Raw genomic sequence first — 20,095 nt, 5'->3', positions numbered from 1 at the left:
CAATTTGAACCGCGTGTACAAACACTAGCGGTTAAACTTAGTCAACATCTACAAACGCACGTGAAAATATCCACGTGCCTTTATTGACAAACCTTGTCATTTTGGCATGTGCGCTGTCACGTAATAAGTAAGTTGTCCCTAAAGGACCTTATCTATAGGCTAGCTATGACGGTAATGAGTGACTAAGTAATAAACATGTTTTGATTCTTCGGTATGACATATTACGCTGAGAGGGGAATGCTTGTGCATAACATTTCATTGAAAAATGCTCGTCACCTAATAGAAACAATTGAATACGATGTAGCCTGCAATCGTACAAATGTGTCAAGATAAAAAACTTAATTTGAATATAATCTACATTCTTCAATGCAGCATAGTTTATTGACCAAGATGGCCCAGCGGTAATCGTTAAAGCAACAGCTTTTTGCTCATAAGGCAGCGGGTTCTAATCGCATCCGAGGCACTTGTGTTTTACCGATCAAGAAACTTAAGTCCCGACTTGATAGTTAAAACTAAATTGTAGTCACCAGTTCTCCAAGTCAAAAAATCATTAAACGGACAAAGAGCTCGACGGCAGACTCATTGTGGTGGTAAAGCATTTAGGCATTGTCCACTTACATACTATAGATATGAATCAAATCAGCACTTAGTACGCAAGGTCCACTGAAGGCGTCATCCCGATCAATCCGGTCTCCCAAGCATTCCCCACATGGCAAGGCGTAGGCTAAAAAAATCTAGCCTGCGGTGGGATTCGAACCCACGACAGGAGTTTTTCTGGGAGCCGCGCCCTATCAACTTAGCTGCGCGTGTCAGCTTCGTAGTAGGGGTAATCAGTTAAGATAAGACATGGATGAATAGCTGGGATCAACCTTAGAGCGTCGATGCAGACCAGCTATCTCGGCATACTGAATCGTAGTTATACGCCAGGGCTGTTCACATAAGCTCGTAAGCAAGATGAATGCCACAAGGTCACCAAACAAATTTACCCATATGTGGTTTTTAGAACAGTTTTGCGAGAAAAAGCCTACTTAATAGCGGCCAAAAGGTTAACCAAAAACTTCACAACTCCCCTGTTTCCAAGGAAATAATCCTGTTCACATAAATAACTACAAATAGGGTTAATTGTTTATTTGCATGAAGGAACATCAGAAAAACAACTTAACTCAACAAAAATCAGGGAATAGAAGAAAAGAAATGTGCAAGTTGATGCACCAAGGAGATGTAGGAGAACGAAAATCGTTGACTCAAATTAGAAACCTAATTTTAGAGGAAACACAATTAGTGGGAAAACGAAATGAAAAATAGGCTAAAAATTAAGTAGCCGATAAAAGTATACCATCAAATTAAAACGAAAATCAAATAACACCTAAAATCAAGGGATATCACAACATTTTAGCAAAAACACCCATGCTGGACGTTTAAAGTTATTGACAAATGTAAAAGTAATACGTTATGTTAGGTGGTGTATGTTCGATAGCGTACATTTGTGGTGAATGGCTCACAAGAAAATACCTAATGAAAGATGAATTTTTTACCACTGAGCAAATGGTATGCCAAACATTTAACCATTTAGTAAAAGGTATGTTACCTTGCTTTACTGTAAAATTCAAATTATGAGCGGGACTCACAGCCAATTTTTCAAAAATAATAGCACAAATAAGACAGTGTATGAAGTCAGGCCTGAATCAAGCCCGTTTTATTTAAACTTAGGCCAAAACAATCAACTTTAAATTGAGTTGGGCATTATTTGTGAACGTTTCGCTACACTCAATACCGAAAACTGGTCTCAGACAAGAGCTTCGATAGCTGACAGTAGCTGACACAACAAACACCATTGGCTTCCACCCACTGAATAAGCATGATCATTTACCATAGTAACAGTCAAATACAAATCACCACTCTATATAAGACAACACTGTATCTGTCCACAATACTCTTGGTGGCAATTGCATCAAATCTGGACTATTCCCCGCTCTAAGACTCAGCAGTTTCCTGGGATTCGGTTTCTTCCACTGGAAAGAGCTGGATTGGTTGGATGCGAAATGATGCGACACATTCGAAAACCCAGTCACACGAAACAGCCTCTGCACTGTAAGTCTCGGCAATACCTTAGCCCAAAAAGAGGTCAATTATGATTTGGTATTTCAAATTTATGTTAATAATGAAAATACTTCAGTGCAATAGTTTACAGGATACACTTCATTTACAACTCAAATGTTTTCGTTGGCAACACAAGCTTTATTTTAGGAATGGGCCACAGCTGTATATGCTCAGTTTGGTCAAACACAAGGCCCCAGACCAGAAGTATATGCTTTTGCGTCACGTGACATATTAAAAAAACAGTCATTTTTGTTCCTGGATACCCTTTTGAACACTAGTTTCGTATGTTAGCAGGGCATGAATATGCAAATTTAATGCTTGGGTCAGTTTGTACAACTGCTCGGCCAAGCACCGAGCATCAAAAACAGCGATGCTCAGTATCAAATATTCGGGTTCGGGCCCGACTTGGACCATCCCTAGGCCAGATTACTCCAAAGAATTACAATCCTGGATTTGAGAATTAAAAGTAAAAACAAAAAGAAACAAACGCTAAACCAAAAACATTAAAGAGTCTCTCATAAAATAACAGAAGCCAAGATCAGATTTGCCATTCAGTACTAGAAGTTGGATCTGACGATTTATTTCATACTGGTGCAGTATAATCTACCATTCTTACCAGGATAGTTGGGAAGTGACTGAGTGTAGGCATTGGCATCGAGTGTCAAAATCCTTTTCATTTTGCGATCACAAACAGAAAAATCACTCGGTTTTGTCAAAACCTTGGCACCAAGTAACTGCAGAACTTCTTTCAATTGCTCTATGTCAAAATTATACACATGAAAATAAGTTGATATATAATGAAATCTACATTTTTAATGGTTGTTGTTTAGAGACTTGAGTCCAACAACAAATAAATTAGAAAAGTAAATCAATGGGCGATTTGAAATTTTGAGTTTTTAAATTATTGACAAAACACATTTTTAACCATTATGTACCTTACAATAACATTTTTTCAGAAAAAAAACATAAAACTGATGACCAAAAAGATACATTTTTACCAAAGAAACTTGTCTACCTGTTGTAAACAAAGAAAATGGAGGAATACAACAAACAGCGTAATCTTTCAAAAGGCGATAATCCGGGGTTGACAGCCTGGATCTACGAGGGGCATGCAATGATGCTACATCATCAGTATCTATGTTGTCACCTATCACTTCAAATCTGCACAGAAAAGCACATACGTAACAAATTTGATTTCCCAATAACACAATACAATACTGATTTACTATTGTTTGACACCGGAATTGGAACTTCTCTTCAACAAAATAAAGAAAAACCTAATATTAGACAGGTACTCGTGGGCAAAATAAAAATTACCATGGAGCATAAAAAAAGTAGCAAACCATAACTGAAACAACAATTATAAACTGAAATATACCAATTATGCAACTACGAGTTCCACAAAAATTAGTTAGTTTTAATAAAGCACGCAAAAATGTGGGTGCTGCATAAATGAAGTAGAATCAAGCAGTTACTTACTCTTCCTCAGGTAAAATCTTTTTCCTCTTTAAACTGTGGACGACCCACAGGTAACTGACCACCCAAATTTTGCTGGCAATTCCTTGAATAAACCTGCAAATGGCCAAAGAAAGATTGAACTACAAAATAATGCATAATAATGTTCAATTATATATCATCTTGAATATCCTGACCTAATAGTAAGGCATTGTTTGTACAACGGATCCAACAAAATGAACCAAAATTCGATGCATGCTCATTGATTACATCTTGTCAGTAACTTAAATGGTTAAATTTGTTTTTGTAGCAATAAGGCGCTTGCATCTTTTTTCTTTTGGCAAGTCAGTAAACTCAGTCCAATAAAAAATGTTTTTTCTTTTGCATTACATTTTTACTTACTTGAGAGTTCTGTCACATCTTAGTTGATCAGTTTTAACAATGACATGTGTTACTTTCCCAAGAACGAATGTTTCATGAAATGAACCTCTACATCGCTTGGCAAATTTCCTCACAATCATTGCAGCTTTTCCCTTAATGCCACTTGTCATTAAACCAATTTGTCTGGAACTGCAACACAAATGTATTAAGCAAAAAAAAACTTTGAAAGAGCCCACCAAGAAACAATTCTGCATTCGATTGAGTGTTAATTCTATTACAACTCTTTTTTCGATTGTGTAACATATTTAGTAATTACAGCTTTTTGGGGTAAATTGTAGTTACTAGCACACATAACATGTGCGCTGCAATGACTATAGTTTGATCAACAATAAGTGTTTAAAATACAAGAAAAAAAAACACTTACCATAATTTTCCATGTATAATGCGCAAAATTTAATTAATTTATTGTCCTAAAATCTAGGGTGCGCATTATGCATGGGTACAACAATTTTTGAAGAAAATCTGCCTCGAAATAAAACTTGAAATCAGATCTTTCTTCTTGTTTGTTGTCAATCGCGCATCACATTTAGCTATCCTGCCCAACACACTTAGTCAGTAAAATTCATAATTGACGACACATCGTTTGATGCGATGGTGCAATCCTTGATGGTGTGTTATTGTCAAATACTGCACACTGCCCATTTAGCGACAACGTAAATGGGGTGATATCATTGCCGATATGCAACGGATCGAACTAAAATTTTGTATGTAAGTTTGAATTTAATTATTCTGATTTTTAGTTATTTTAATCTGATACATATTAAACTTCATTTGTGTTTTAAAAATAAAAATGTTCTCTGCAAGTATTAAGATCGGTTCCGCTTGAACACGACCAGTAAGATCTCGTTTGCTGTCACGATGTACCCTACACAAATCCTAAACATTTTTCGCTATCGAGTTTGCGAGCGCATGCGCAGTGATACTGACCGGCAGAATAACATCCGGTTGTTTCAAAAGATGATCTTTTTTCTGAAATAATTTTACGTTTACGGATTTAAGAGTAAAAATTTGGGTGCGTATTATACATGGGTACAGGCTTTTTTCCAGCATCGACATGCCATTTTTAGGGTGCGTATTATGCACGGGGGCGCACTATACTTGGAAAATTACGGTAGTTCCAAAACACACATTTGATTTTAAAATGCCTAAAGAGTGGAGTAACTTTACACAGGTTACTCTTATGTTTTGACTGTCAAATATAAAACAGACATAGCCACAAAAAGCAATTTCCAGAAACAAAACCAATTTATCAACAGGAACATTGACTGCTCCTACCACATACCTTCCATCAAGTGAGGTATTTGATGTATCAGCAGTTGAAATACTAATTGTGCTGTTGTTTAGTGGGGAGAGAATATGTCGAACTTCTGTCACTGGTGGCTGAGGTAGCTCTTCCAGTTGCAAGATTTGGTAAAATGCAAGATTAAAAAACAACAAATTTTTTAGGGTTGTAGTCCCCATTTGTATTCATGATGCACTAAATAAGTTTAGCACAAGAAATACTGCTCATAAACAAACAATTGGTTTTGTTTTAATATCAATTTGTTCAATCAGTAAGTGATGTTTGTACCTGTAGTCTCCAATGGTTTTGCCTTACAGCTTGTGTTAATTTCAGGTCCAGTCACATCTAAATCAGGCTGATCTTCTTTAAGTGGTTGCTATGTTAAAAAAAAACAAAGACACAAGATAAACAAAACTTACTCCTTGAAAATTTGGCCAATTTTTGCAAACTTTGTGCAGTTGTCAGGTTTCATACTAGTTCAGGTGTACTGTCTTAGCACTTGACAAATCACATGCTTAATAAAGAATCAGCATAACAAAATGTTTTTTAGTTGTTTCACATCACCACGATTTGTTTAGTAAATTAACTTCATACCTCAGTTGGGACTTCCAAGTTGATATTATGGTCAGTTTCTTCTTGTTGTTCTTTATTCAAATCTTCAGTAAATTCAGAAATCCTGAAAAAAGTCAAACTGTATGTACCCCAAAACGTGTGTTCAGAATTGCATAAATACCAAGATTTCAAAATTTTGCAAATTCTATTGTATTGCATGATTTTAAAAGGTAGCTGAAAACTAGTTGGGAAATTATTCTGTTAACTGCATTTAGCTTATTTTCCTAAACAAATGGCAAATTGTAGATGTCATTACCAGAATTTTCTGTACCTTTTTGTATGGCACAGGCCTCATTAGATTACAAATGTTGCAGAAACTCAAGTCTGGGCAAATCTATTTATCATAGAATATGTGGTGTTACTTACTTTTGTAACAATTCCGACACATTTGTGAGGTCTGGAAAGTAGGGTTGGCTCAAAGTAGAAGCTGGTGGCGGTGTAGGAGATGGGATCTGTTGTAATAAAAATACTGTGTCATTTTTCATAAATTACAAAAACATTTGAAACATATACGTGAGTAAAAAAGCACCAATGACATTTTTTAAGTATTAATTGGTAATTTTTCTTTCTGAAATGTTAGAGGTGTAACACCAAATGCAAAAATGTAGCAATAAACTCATTTTCAGTACTAGGTCATAACTTATAAACAGAATGTCTTTTTTCAAAGCCTGATAATTTTTTTCATACCCAAATAACACAGTGTGTGTGTATGTATTTATGTAATGTATTTTCAAAAAGCAACAAAACATTGATATTTCTACCTGTGAAGTTGTAATTTCTGGTTGTGAATCATCAATTGTAGTTGGAACTTCACTTGTGACAAACGGCTGTGCGTTTTGCTCATTTGACATTTCCGTTGCGACATCCACTTCTACTTTGGGAGTCCACGCGATCACAGATGCATCCTCAAACTCTGAGGTTTCATGTGAATCTGGCGACTCGGGTGAATCCTTTGCAGGATCTGGTTGTTTCTAAACGGGACAAAATTGTTTGTTAACAATACAGTGCCAATGAAAAAATAATAAAAAAATTACACCTGACATATTACGTTCTAATCTAGAATGATGGTATTCTTAATTGGGCATGCATATTTCAAAAACGCAGGAGCAAAAGTATGTGCTAATGGCTAAGAGTATGTCTTTGTAAAAATGTACCAGATTTTTGACTGTTGCCCAACTGTAAACATTTGAATTTTGGAAATGTCTCATAATGTATTGGCCCCTTTATTGCGGCAAATCAAAGCAAAATAAAATTTGTAAAAATAAACCTCATTTGTACAAGCATAAAAAAGTCTGTACCAGTACTTGCCATGTACACAAACTTTTAAAAACGTTTACCTTTACCTGAATTTTGGAAATGTCTCCAAATGCAGTTGCTCTATTCCCAGTTGGACTAGTCATTTGGTTTTCGTCATTTTCTTGGCTGAGATTAGTGCGACCTGTCGTAAAATTTGTGTCCTGAACGTCTTCTGTTAGACACACTGGTTTTGCAGTTGAAGTTATAAGTTTAGGAAGATCATTGTCCACAGCAATATTGGGGCAGTTCACTACTTCAGTTGTGCTGTTGTTAATGCTTGGTCTGTGCTTGTTTCGTATAATTGGCAAAATAGTTGGGAGACTACTGTCAATTTCAACATCGCTATTGTTATTCTCTTCATTTTGGCTGCCTTTGGTTGAAGATTTGTTATCGTTTGACAAAGCCGTGGTAAAATTCTCATTTTGCATGGGTTCATTTCCTTCTTCTGATGACATGGAAAGTTTTCTTTTGCTTTTCTTTGCAACACCTAATCAGAACGCCATGCAATGAATAGGTTGAGTCAGTACAAGAGTGTTTGGTAATAAACATTGCTTGCATTTCTGCTCAGTCTCACATTAAAAGTAGTGATGAGTTCCCCACAAAACAATTGCTATATGGTGCCAAATGTTTTAATTGAGGCAAAGTTTGGGTAATCACATAACCAATTTTACAAGCTTTTTATGTAATTAACCAGACTCTATGTTAAGCAATAGAGCTTTTTTTCTAAAAAAATGGCTATAGGTGGAACTACAATCCCTATGTAATTACTGATCTTTTTTGTATCAAATAGAAATGTATGTACATATAACTCTGTTTTGTGCAATTGGTCCAGATTTTTAAAAAGGTGTGCGAGCACTTTTCAGGAATAAAAAATTGCAACTGATTAAAGTCATTTAAGAGATGTCATCACATAGAAACCTTCACAAACATGTTCAAGATTAAAATATTAAAATTTAACTAACATTTAATATCAGGTGATGATGTGGCAGAACTTGATTTGGTGTTAATTTCAACATCGATCTCTTTGCACAGCATAAAAATATTTCTCCAAGCATCAGTTGTAGCTTCATCAATGGGCTGATTCAGTTTTGTAATAAATTGGTTCAGGTTTTCCAACAAAAGGTATGATTTCTGTTAATACAAAACCATATGTAAAACTTATGTGGCGCCTGACAGTCAATTTGGTAATGCATAAACACAAACAGATATGTCTATTATATTTATGATTTTGTAATATTTAACTAAAACAAATTAAACTCCCATCCCTATGGAGTGGTTGCAAACAAGCAGTAATGTACATATTTTGACATATATATATATAAATATATACATACATACATATGGTCTTTACGTACAGTCTTCGGCCATGTAGGCTAGTGTAGCCGCTCCGGATAGACTAATATGATTTTTGAAGGACAATTGTATGCAGCATAACTATTATGTAATGGCTCCACACCTAAATTTCCTGCTAGGCATATATATACATTTTATTCCATACCTCTTTAACGCTTTCCACATGTGATGGCACCTCCTTGTTATTTGCTATCTGCTTTACTGGGCTGTGATCACTTTCATGACAACTGGGAGCATTTTCTAAAGAAACACAAATTGAAACGTACACACAAAAAAGGTTTTTCAGCAGTATGTGAAACAAGAGATACTCACCTTGATTTTCACACCAAGCTTGGCAAACAACTTCAATGTCTTCAACATCTTTTTGACTCGTTATGTTTATGTCTTGCTGATCTTCCTGCATATTAGGCAATTTAACTATGGCAGTTGTAAGAAATGGTGTTTGAAAAAAGGTTCTAAACTGAAACTGATGTAAACAAACTTGTTTAAATTTAACTGAAGCATGGGCAAGCAAACTAGACATATGTACAAAATAAGTGTTTTAGCATTATATTTTTCTTAGTACATAGCTTATACTTTCTTTGTATTTTAGATTTTTTTAATTTTTTTTAAAATTTTTTTTTAAAGTCCATGCCCTTAAAGGTAAAAATGTACAGTTGTATACAGCCGTAGTCAAGTGAGAAAAAAATCTTTCATAATAATTAATAAAAGGTATATATTAGCTTAATCAAGTTTTGATAACAACAAAATTTGATAGTCAAACTAATCAGCAGTATGTATATATATATAAATCAGTCTGTTTACATAAACATTTCATAGCCTATGAAGTTCAATAACATTTTTGAAACCTTACCGTTAAGTCAATTTGATTGGCTTTATTTTCTTGTGAGGGTGCAAATAACAAAGGACTGCTTGGAATTACATTATGTGTAGTTTCTTTTTCTGTTTGGACATCAGGTTCTGCATCATCTATCTGTGCAGCAGGTTTATTAACATCAGGTGAGTTTTCTTTCTGTCTTGCAAAATCAGGCAAAAGAGATTTATCCATTTTATCCAAGACAACAGAAACGTCTCTTGTTGTCCTTGGCCATGATGACGATATATGTGCATAATCTTTATTCATTGTCGGTTGACTCATGCTACTCTTCTTAATTTTTGATTCTCCTACTTCAGGCATCTCACTGTCACTTTGAGAAGACCTGCCCTTGTTTTTGCTTCCATGTAATATCCGTATCTTAAGTTTTGTGCCTCCCCATCCATTAGATGTGCATAACATCCTTGTACTAACACTTTCATCACTTGAGATATTGTCCATGGTTTCATTCTCATGCTTTGTCGCTTTCGCCTCAGTTATTTTTAAAGGACTTTGCACTAGTTTTGGTCCATCTGGTTTAGCGACCTTTGGGGCATCTACAATTCGAACCCTAGGTTTTTTAGCTGGCATTGTCAACCTGCTGCGTCGTTTTCGTTTTGCAGATCGCTTTATTGGTTTTGCAATCTCCGTAGTTTTTCCCTGCAGGTTGAACTCTTCGGTATTTTGGATGACATTAGTATCACAATCAGAAACATGCATAGACGTCTCATCATGTGAAGATGGGCAGGCATATAAAGAGTAAACAGGTGATTTACATTCCGAATCTAGTTTGTTTTTATTCTTCTTGTCTTGTTTTGGTGTATTCGATTTTTCATCTTTGGCGTTGTTGTCCATTTGGCTTAAAGACATATTAATGTCCTTCATAGTCTTGGTTGTTTCGGTTGGTTTTTCAACCCTCGCCAAGTCAACAACTCGACCAACACCAGGAGTTATAGAGTTGGTTTCCATGTCTTCCTCAAAGCATGGGTTGTCTGCCGTGTTCCCTTCACATTTACTTTCATCCAAATTCCTCAAAACCATTCTGTCACAACAAAGTTATAAGTTTTGAATAAAGTGGAATGTTATTAGTAACAATTTTGGCACTTTTAATTACAAAAACGTTCTTGCTAAAACCTTTAAATAGTATCTTCACCTAACTCAGACAAAGACTTAAAGTACAAATGATTTGTAATGTGGTAGGACTTTAATTAATTGACATTGCTTAATTCAGTTCTTTGCCTGCCCTAATCCGAACATTTTTCCCAAACAGGGCCCGGATTAACCAAGACTTACTTTACTTGCTTTGCACATCATAAGCTGCATGTCAAATTAAAAGCATTTCAACGAAATTGGGCATAGTCAGGATTGCTATTATATGCAGGCCAGTAATCTTTTTGTATCATAAATTAAAGTTCCATGGCAATGTAAGAAAACTAAAGCACAACAAATCTAATAGTTGGTGACAATGTAAACTATAAGCTTTTTACAATGTTGGTTATAGTGAGACCTTATCTTTACCTGCATGTTTCCAAGACTTTTTCAGATTGGACAACAGTACGTTCACTGGGCTGGTTGACTATCTGTGAGGGCTCACTGAAGTCCAACAATCCGAGCTCCACAGTCTTTTCATGCCTAAACAACAAGAGAATGTCACAGAAGCATAACATTGTAAGTGAATCTTTTTTCAGAACTATTTTCTGCAAACAGGCATGCTTTGCAAAGCAAAATCCTTGAATAACCACAAGTAAACCAATTAAAACATTTAAGTTGCATATAAAATGATAGCATTGTTTCATCTTGTTATTCAACATTCATTATTTAAAACATCGGCACAAAAAGTCTTTGTGGGTAATTACTTTATTGGTGACTCTGCATCTAGCGAAATGTTATGATGCAATTATGCAAATTTTAATGTAACTTCATGCATTTAATATCACAAACCTTTTTTTAACAGGTTCTTTAACTTGATCAGTCTTCTTGGCATCAGTGTTTTTGTGCAACAAACCAGAGGAATTAACACAATGTGGAGTTTCAACATAATATGGTGGAATACTATCTTGTGTTTCTCGTACACAAATGATTGGCATATCTTCAAGATCAACGACAGTCTGCTGAAGCTCTTTTTCTTGTACATTGCTTGTGTCCTTAGCTGTTGGACTAAATGGCTTTGGAGCTGACTTGTTCAAACATTTCTGACCAGATTTTACGCTGGCTTCGCGATGTACATCTGCAGAAACGTCTTGTTTTGCTGCTTCGTTTATGGCTCCTTGTGGAGTGCTCTCTTGAGTTTTGGCCAAAGATTCTTTTGGTTTTCTTTCAGTTTGTGAAATTCTGTGGTCTTTTGAGCTACACTTGGGCAATTTTTCAACTAACAGATTGTCGCTTGAGATTTTAACTGGTTCAATCTCTTCATTGGCTTGTATGTTTTTGATACTTTCTTTAGCAGAAGACTCTCTCATATCATCAGCATTTTGGGGTGAAGCAGATGCTATTGTTTCAAGTTCTTTTACCATAATATGTGGCTCATTATTTGAAGACTTAGTTGGCGGTTTGTCACTTTCTGAACAACCTGTAATTAACTCAACATTTTCCCCAGCAATGTTTTCTGAATTTTTCTTTGTAGAATTTTCTGGGTCTTTTGTTGGAGTGGTAAATGGGGAAACACCTTGTGAGAGACCAGGGACATCGAAAATGTGGGTTTCCTTTTTTCCTTTTCGTGTCTTTCTTCGAAGTGTCGATTTTGCTTCTACTGGCACTGTATTAACAGTCTCCAATGGCTTCAGGGAAGATTTAAGGTTGTTCAACACTAAAAATGGAAAGTTTTCTTTATTTTTGTCAAAGACATATATACATCAAAAAATATGTAAAAACATTACTTGGAGATTTAGTGTCCTTTTTCGTAGCTGAGTATTGACGTTTTGCTTTATGACCACTGAAAAAATCTGTGTTTTTTCTTTCAGATAGCTCTTCAGAGCTAATCAAGTCTGCAGGTAGTTTTCTTTTTTTCCGCCTGTTGTACCAATATCATATTTATGTTCATAAGTTGTGTCTAAATATTTTCAATTTAGTTTAAAATTTATCTTCATGCAGCAAAGATTTTGTTGCTTACTAACAATATGAAGCAGTGCATAATTGTACAGCTAAAAGAGAAAAATAGTCAAAAGTATGACAATATAAGTCTGGTTTCAATACAAGATACTCACTTCACCACTATTTTTGGCAGTTCCTCTTGACACTGTGACGCAGAGACAAACTCCTCAAGTTCCAAATTCATCATTTGAATCTGTTTTAACATTACACAAGTTATAACCCTCGATTTTGGTCAACGATCACAATAAAACAATCTCAACTCAGAAAGAACAGCACAACGTTAGATGGCTTAAAACCTTCAAATGTTTTTATAAAGTTGGGGTACATGCCTCATCTGTGTTTTGTTTTTCTGGATCTTTCGGTTCAAAGCACATTTCATCACTTGGTTGTATTCCCTTTAACCACATCGAAACCTACACAGAAAGCAAAAAAAGAGGAAAAATAATGTTTATGTGCCACAAAGCTCTTTTATGAATAATGGCATGGTTAAACAAAAATGGTAATTTTTGCTGTTACACACCGCATTAAATAAGGCATAATGAACAGCAAACAATTTTCTCAAAAAGACAGTAACATCTTTGCCAACTATGACATTCATTTAAATTTTCATTTTTCTCTTTGCAATTGGCACAACAAATTTGCTTTTTCCAAAAATTTCCCACGTTGTTTTTTGAAGTTTGAGGCTAGTCAATGCCCCCAAAATGCGTGCATAAAATTAAACCATCTTTATTAACATACAGTTTACCTTTTCTGCAACATCAGGCAACTGAACAGCATCAGTGGTGAAAGGTTTATCTTGTAAAACGTCTTGTGTAACATTTACACTGCTGCTCGTGTCAGAGCTTAATAAGCGACGAGTAATTTTTGGATGATCTAAAACAAATTCATTGTTGAATAAGTAAAGCAAAAAATTAAAAAGGTCAGGGGTTTGACATGCACTCAACAGATATACAAGGTTATTTTCTGATGCTGTTTAATATAAACTAAAACCTGTCATTTCGGGAGTGTTGAGTTTATGATATAACATCACTTGCGTCCAATTTTGTCTGTTTTCAGATTATTACTTAAATCATCAGCACAAACCTACAGTATGCAGAAAATGTTGCCAAACTAAGTGACAGCCATATTTGTTCACATGTTGCAAAATTTGAAGTAAACAATTAGGGTTCACTGTTTTTTGTACGTACTTTGCACTACTTACCTTTGATTATTGCATTATCACTTTCCTCATCTTTATTGGTATTGAGTTGATTAATGGGACTTTCTAACTGTTCTTTGCATGATGCATCATTTTTCAAATCCTTAACTGGGCTATGAACTTTCTTAGCTGCCTCCTCACTATTTTGATCAGTCTTTGTAGAGTCTCTTTTAATGTTTTCTTCAGAAAGACGCTTTTTAGGTGTTTTTCGACTTAAAGTTTTTTGCTTGGATTTGGACGTTGAAGAAATCCTGTTTTTACCGTGAGGTGTTGTATCTGTATTGGCATTAACTGGTTCCACTGTTAGAGAGTGTTGTTCAGTTTGTTGAATATCTTCAATCATCTTATGGTCCACAGGACTTTTTTTAATTGGATCGTTTGCATTTGGTTTTTGCAACCTTTTTGACTTGCGTACTTCTTGCTGGCCTTTTTTTAAAGAGCCACTTTTTCTAGGTTGCTTTTTACTTGGCTTCGTTTCTGTAGTTGGTTGGGTTTGTGTGATTGGGAAATGAAATGGATCTTCACTTGGGTTTTCATCACCACCTTTGCTTTCTTCAGCTTCATTCTTGTCAGCTTTTGTTTTTTTGAGACACACACTTGGAATATTTCTGGAATCTGTAGAAGTACTAGATCCACCGAAAGGAGGCGTTTTAAGCATTGCATTTTTGCTCATATTATCAACTATGTCCAGTAAATCTGCTGGTTTTACTGATTTGTCTGCACTAGCTTCAACATGAACTTTTGTGCTAGACTTCTGCTTTACGTGTTTTGGAGTCGGAAACAAACTTCTGAAACCTGGTCGTTTGTTTTTCGTAGACGAGTTGCTGTTGTTTTCTTTAGTGTGCTTTTTTGTTGTCGAAAATACATGCAGGGCTGCTTCAGTTTCTGAAAAAAACTCGTTTCATTTTTTATAATTACAAATACAATAATAACGAGAGTCTACCCATTATTTCCTCATTTCCAGCAGATATCAAATCTTTAATCCCAACGACCATCTTAGACAGAGCTGCGTCCGGCCTAAGACTTCTAAAATGTAAAATAAAAACTTTAAATTAAAGCATTTTTAAGAATTATACTATAAAAGCAAAGCAGAGAAAATTATCAAAACTAAAACACAGAACACAAATTGCACATCACTATTTACCTGTTCGTAATGGCATTTTTGCACAATGGACATGGAAAACTACTCCGCCCCTTCATTGCTTTTTGAATACAAATTGAACAAAAGTGATGCTGACATCTGCAAATGTAAAAGATCAAAAGTAATTTAATAAACCATAAACAGTGTGAAAAAACGTGGTACTTCCTTTAGTTACCGGCTTACCGCTTTGGGGTATCAGTATGTAAAACAATTTCTATAAATCTTACAGTTGCAATGTGGATTATCTGAGTGAGTAATATTATGCAACGATCAAGTGTAGAACTACATTTCATGAAAAACCTATTTTTGCAATCATAGTGCATTGTGCAATTGACAACATAAATGTGAAAATAACTTCATGCATAATTTCAAGTAGTTTTGCGTACGAGTGTTTTAATTTTTTACGGAAAATTTCGCAGACAAGTTTTCCAGCCATGACTTACATTTTACATAAAGCTAAAAAAAACTTACCTTGTAATAATTGGGTCATTTAGAATGTCTAAACAAATAGCGCATTCAACTGACTTCTGCAGAGCTTGAAAACACGATGAAATGGTTTCAGACTGATCAGACATTCTTGCAAGTTTCTGGAAATCTCGTTTTTCGACAATAAAACAATCTTTCTCTGTAACTTCAGAAGTAAACAATCCAAAAAAATTCAGTAACTAAACAATCACTTTTTCGCGCAATGCGTTGTTATATTTCCCGCACAAACCAGGTATTCGGTAAATCCAAACCACTGCAGTACAATATTTTTAAGTGTTGGGGAGGTAAGAAAATATTTTTTATTGTAACCAAAATTGCTGGAACACGTCAAGAGGTGGAAACAAAGAGAACCAACAAATACGTTTTGATTTTGTTTCTGGTACATTGTGTACAAAGACATTTAAAAAAATTAGGATAAATTGAATGATTAGGCATGGCTAATTGACCATACGTTTTAAATGTGGTGAAAAGCAAAATCTATATGTAGTAAAGTATTTGAAACAAAATATGTGCAAATATTTCCTATTCAGAAATTTATGTTAAACCACAATTTTGACAAGCTTGTTAATATCTGTCTAAATGGGATAATTCCCCCACATACAACAAAACATATGTAAATCTAAAGCCATCTAGGCAAATTGCATACAATATAACGCAAAGAGTTGATAAGCAAACAAAATATTATGTGTGCTTGTCACTACTTTCAAATAGTATTGCAATGGCGTTAAGGAAATCAGTTTCAAAGTGTTCTTCACTGAATCGATCACAAGATTTTCGTGCAGTAACTGCAATGGATGATCTATCGTCTTCAGACATTGAAAAAATGTTTCTAATAGTTGCAGCATATGACTCTTCATCACAAGCAAGAAATCCAGTGTTTTCCTGTAAAACAAAGTCCAAAAAAATATTTTTAAATCCCAAAATGTTATGATGTAATAGCATATCATTTAAACTTTGAAGGATATTTTGTGTTGAGAGGAGATTAACAACGTAGTTTCATCCAATAAAATATGTTTTGTAGGCTACATAGAAATTTAGCTTGCATCTCTCATAACCCAAAAATGTCTAAATTAAGCCCTGTGTAATTTTACCATTTACAACGGAACAGAATAAATTCCATTAAAACCAACCTGTACAATATCCATCTTAGGACCACCTGAATCATTCGCCAATGCTATAACTCCAGCAGCTTGAAACTCAACAATACCTATAGACAACCTTGTATATTATAACGTAAATATTTGTTTAATGCACAAAACTTACCAATTCCAAAATGTTCATTAGACATTGTGTGAATTCCGATGATTGCTACAGAGAGCAGCTCCTTCAACTCCGAAAAATCAATGTTGGTTTTAATTTCAACAAATTGGGAAATGTTAAGATCTTCTGCTAACTTGGTGAGAATTTCAACCCTGTCTGCAAGTAAAGCAACAGTTTTTTTACAACAAATATTAATGTGGCCAAGATGGATAAGTGGTTAAAACAATGGCCCTGAGTTCGCAAGATTGTGGATTCTTATCCTGTTTCAACCACTTGTGTTTTCTTGAGCATGATACTTGAGCATCATTGATCCAATACAGTGAATTTAACGGTAAACTTTATTGTGAGCATAACACATTAAGGCAGCAACCTTGCACCAACAAAATTAAAACCAACAAGCGTTAGGACTGTCAAAATAATATTCCAAAAGGCTCATTAATAAGACATAAAAACACATTTCATAGCATACCCTTATCTCCTTGATTTCTGCATCCTCCCACCATTACCAGTTTATAGGATTGTTTTTCCTGGTTTGAACACTCTGACAAGAACCTATCGAATGCCTTCACCTGAAAATGCAAACCAAACAATATTTCAGAATTCTTGTTTCAAAACACGCACTAAAAACACTGATTTAAGAAACATAATTGTAGTACCTGAAGTGCATGGTTTTTCTCTGGACGAAATTGTGCAATAGACAGAATAACATTTCTAGGCAGTGTTTCATGTTGTTGCCTTTCAATGGACAACTCGAGAAAGCCACCAATGTCACATGGTGGAAAAACTTTAAATGTTGATAAATCTTTTTGCCACAACTCCTGTATGTGACCATTGGTCCAGGAAGAATTTACCATTATAGTTTCTGCACAACGACCAGCAACTCCATAAATATATGCAAATAATCTTGATGCAAAAAAATAACACAAGGTTAATTAGGTTGAAACTAAACTCATGATTGATTTCTAATGAGGTAAATTCAGCTTTACCACACTAGCTTAATGTACTCCTTATCCTACCAATGCTACTCATAGCAGCCCTATTGCTTTTTGATGTCAGTGTTTTACATCGAGACTTTTTGTTTGTTTACAAATCAGTATGTGACAGAACTGCAAAAAGTCAATTGATCAGTTTGGCTTAGTTATAAGTTATAACTACCATTTTTTGTTCTGGGGCCTAATGACAAAATGCAATACAAGACAGCGCTAGAACGTTACGTTGATGTTATGACTAAATGGTGTTTTACAACAAGCAATAATCAGCACTATAAATTTCCATATGGATGATAAAGTAAAGATAGCCTCACCTGTAATACAATAGTTTTCCACTAGTGAGAATACTGCTTCTTGCAATCAATGCCCGATTGTTAAAGGCATTAGTCCTGTCCTTGACAATGCCAAGCATGTCTGTACTGATAGTTGGATAATGCACATAGCAACCAATCTTGCAACCACCCAAGTACTTGAACACAGGAAACGTGAATGCATACCTAGAAACAAATCATACAGATAATACTACCAGTTACTACATAGTAGGATCTTGACAAGTTACTTTTGTTAAATGAATGCAGAGCAGAATGGTAAGCGGGCCTAAAATTTGAACCCAAAAGTATAACCATAAAGCTGAATCGTGTTTTAGAAGCATGTTTAGGCCCAAACATTTGAAATAAAGGTCCACCATAACGAAGACATACACAATGGCCTAAACAAGAACGTTTTGGGGCTGTTGGGCATTAGGTTCTACCCAGCAACTAACTACTTAAGTAATTCATACTTTTACAGAGTCAGGCCTGAATCAAGTATGTTTGTTAAAAAAAGCCCTGACCCAAAAACACATCCCAACTCTGATACATAGTATGTACACTCTTTAAATTTATAATTTCTAGTGTCTTACCCCATTGTATCCAAATACACATCCGGTGGGAATTTGAATAATGCTTCTAAGCCAAGAATGATTGAACCCAAACTTTGGCCAAGCAAAGTAAATACTGGGTATCGTTTTGCCTCTACCCAGCCTCGTTTGTAGAGAAAAACAAATTCAACATTTTTCAACAGTGAGATGTTGAACGTTTTCTTTGCTTTTTTGATAATTTCTTCTTTTGTTGTCTCTGTATCACCGGTATAGATAATGCATTCTGCAGTGGGATACCTGCGAAATATGTAAACAAAAGACTAAATTCAATTTGTATAACATTCATGCTGTTAAAACTTCCATATAAAAGTGAAATTTATTTAGAACTAATATGAACTGGGATCAGCCCTGAAGCGTCTATGCAGACCAGCGATCACTGTGCACTGTGATTCAACTTTCAGCGGATTCTCCACTGAACCTGCGTAGCTCAGTTGGTAGACTGCGAGTCCCAGGAAACCTCCTGTTGTGGGTTCGAATCCCACCTCAGTCTAGATTTTTCTAGCCCATGACTTGCCGTATGATGGTGAATGCTTGGTTACTGGCTGATTCGGTATGGCACCTTTAATGGGCCTGGCGTACTGAGATTTATTTATAACTATGTAGATTTATAACTATGTAAAAAACTATAAACAATAATCAAGCAGTAAAGATGAACAATCTGCCAGTTAGATAAATTCAATACTGGGATGCCCTGAGGGATACAGACCAGCGGCACACAAATCATAGTAAAGGTTCATATTGCGGGCTTGAATTCCACCACAGGCTAGATTTTTCTATTCATGCCTTGACATGTGTAGGAATGTTTGATGACTGGTTAATTCGGTATAACGGCTTCAATATATTATAATTATAGGCCTGGCGTAAAATGATTAATAATGTACAGCAGGTTTTCAACGTAAAAAACAAAATTTAAACATTTTTAACAATACTTTTTACCTTTGCTGTATGGAACGCACTGCACACCACAAGACCCTCTCCCCGCCCCCGCCAGCATTGCAGTACGGATGAAAAAATCCCACCAGAATTGAACCTTTTATGTAAGCCTTTTTTAAACTGCTTCGTCTCCACGATATACCGAGTTTTAAAAGAAGCAAAAAGGCCAGAAACCCAACCAACAAATAAACCAGTGCTACAAGTATCATCTTGTTGATAAAATGTAACAATCAACGGACAAGTAGACAGACTGCACAGTGCACACTGCAGTATCTTTCCAAAATTTTACACACGCTATGGGAATTCCCCTTTCACGTTGAAAAATGTGACGTTTCATTCACAACGGTTCAAACTATTCCAACGATAAAAATTAATTAACTGATAAGTTATCTATGGTACAATTTGTGTATTGAACTGTTTACAACAGTGGTTCTCAAACTTTTTTGACCGCGACCCAAATCTGAGTTTTATGAACATCTCACGACCCAAGCCTCAAACATAAAAAAATGTAACAATTTCGAGGCCACTTGTCGCCGCATATGAGTCTGCCCATTTCAAAATGGCTGCAGGTTTAACGAGTTCGATTCGACAATACTACATAACACAACACATATTGTGGCTTTGCAGCACCATGATCATTGATAGAAGTGAACCCCAAATCTAAAAATGTTTCTGTGTACGAATACT

General features: G+C 35.3%; 2 protein-coding genes across 2 annotated transcripts; both read right to left on the bottom strand.

Moving 5' to 3' along the window:
• Positions 1-1,113: 1,113 nt before the first annotated feature.
• LOC145203936 (uncharacterized) lies at positions 1,114-15,431 on the bottom strand. The gene is made up of 25 exons (XM_080076308.1): positions 15,293-15,431; positions 14,825-14,920; positions 14,624-14,706; positions 13,684-14,565; positions 13,228-13,355; positions 12,812-12,895; positions 12,596-12,675; positions 12,269-12,402; positions 11,334-12,198; positions 10,911-11,024; positions 9,393-10,434; positions 8,852-8,936; positions 8,685-8,779; positions 8,149-8,317; positions 7,234-7,673; positions 6,652-6,861; positions 6,257-6,342; positions 5,873-5,954; positions 5,564-5,654; positions 5,279-5,396; positions 3,958-4,125; positions 3,580-3,672; positions 3,116-3,261; positions 2,717-2,857; positions 1,114-2,108 (listed from the first exon to the last, which is right to left on the bottom strand). The coding sequence occupies exons 1-25, from the start codon at positions 15,394-15,396 to the stop codon at positions 1,975-1,977; spliced, it is 5,670 nt and encodes a 1,889-aa protein (XP_079932434.1). The 5' UTR covers positions 15,397-15,431; the 3' UTR covers positions 1,114-1,974.
• Positions 15,432-15,494: 63 nt separating this feature from the next.
• LOC145203932 (GDP-Man:Man(3)GlcNAc(2)-PP-Dol alpha-1,2-mannosyltransferase-like) lies at positions 15,495-19,711 on the bottom strand. The gene is made up of 8 exons (XM_080076302.1): positions 19,412-19,711; positions 18,458-18,712; positions 17,871-18,053; positions 17,224-17,470; positions 17,037-17,136; positions 16,571-16,723; positions 16,438-16,514; positions 15,495-16,189 (listed from the first exon to the last, which is right to left on the bottom strand). The coding sequence occupies exons 1-8, from the start codon at positions 19,615-19,617 to the stop codon at positions 15,989-15,991; spliced, it is 1,422 nt and encodes a 473-aa protein (XP_079932428.1). The 5' UTR covers positions 19,618-19,711; the 3' UTR covers positions 15,495-15,988.
• Positions 19,712-20,095: the final 384 nt, after the last annotated feature.

Source organism: Phallusia mammillata, chromosome 8, assembly GCF_965637545.1.
Source record: "Phallusia mammillata chromosome 8, kaPhaMamm4.hap1.1, whole genome shotgun sequence".
NCBI classification, from domain to species: domain Eukaryota; kingdom Metazoa; phylum Chordata; class Ascidiacea; order Phlebobranchia; family Ascidiidae; genus Phallusia; species Phallusia mammillata.
Note: the sequence above shows the minus strand (reverse complement) of the source record. Positions and strands in the feature narration are given on the sequence as shown.

What these genes read in the sequence shown, in the direction of transcription:
- LOC145203936 (XM_080076308.1), bottom strand. Translation starts at nt 15,396, where the DNA reads ATGTCTGATCAGTCTGAAACCATTTCATCGTGTTTTCAAGCTCTGCAG. An exon ending in AAAGAACCTGTTAAAAAAAG is followed by an intron (nt 11,025 to 11,333) that starts GTTTGTGATATT and finishes CTTGTTGTTTAG; the next exon opens with GCATGAAAAGACTGTGGAGC. An exon ending in ACTTGGAAGTCCCAACTGAG is followed by an intron (nt 5,655 to 5,872) that starts GTATGAAGTTAA and finishes TTTTTAACATAG; the next exon opens with CAACCACTTAAAGAAGATCA.
- LOC145203932 (XM_080076302.1), bottom strand. Translation starts at nt 19,617, where the DNA reads ATGATACTTGTAGCACTGGTTTATTTGTTGGTTGGGTTTCTGGCCTTT. An exon ending in GTGTATTTGGATACAATGGG is followed by an intron (nt 18,054 to 18,457) that starts GTAAGACACTAG and finishes ATTTGTTTCTAG; the next exon opens with GTATGCATTCACGTTTCCTG. An exon ending in TAATGAACATTTTGGAATTG is followed by an intron (nt 16,515 to 16,570) that starts GTAAGTTTTGTG and finishes GGTTGTCTATAG; the next exon opens with GTATTGTTGAGTTTCAAGCT.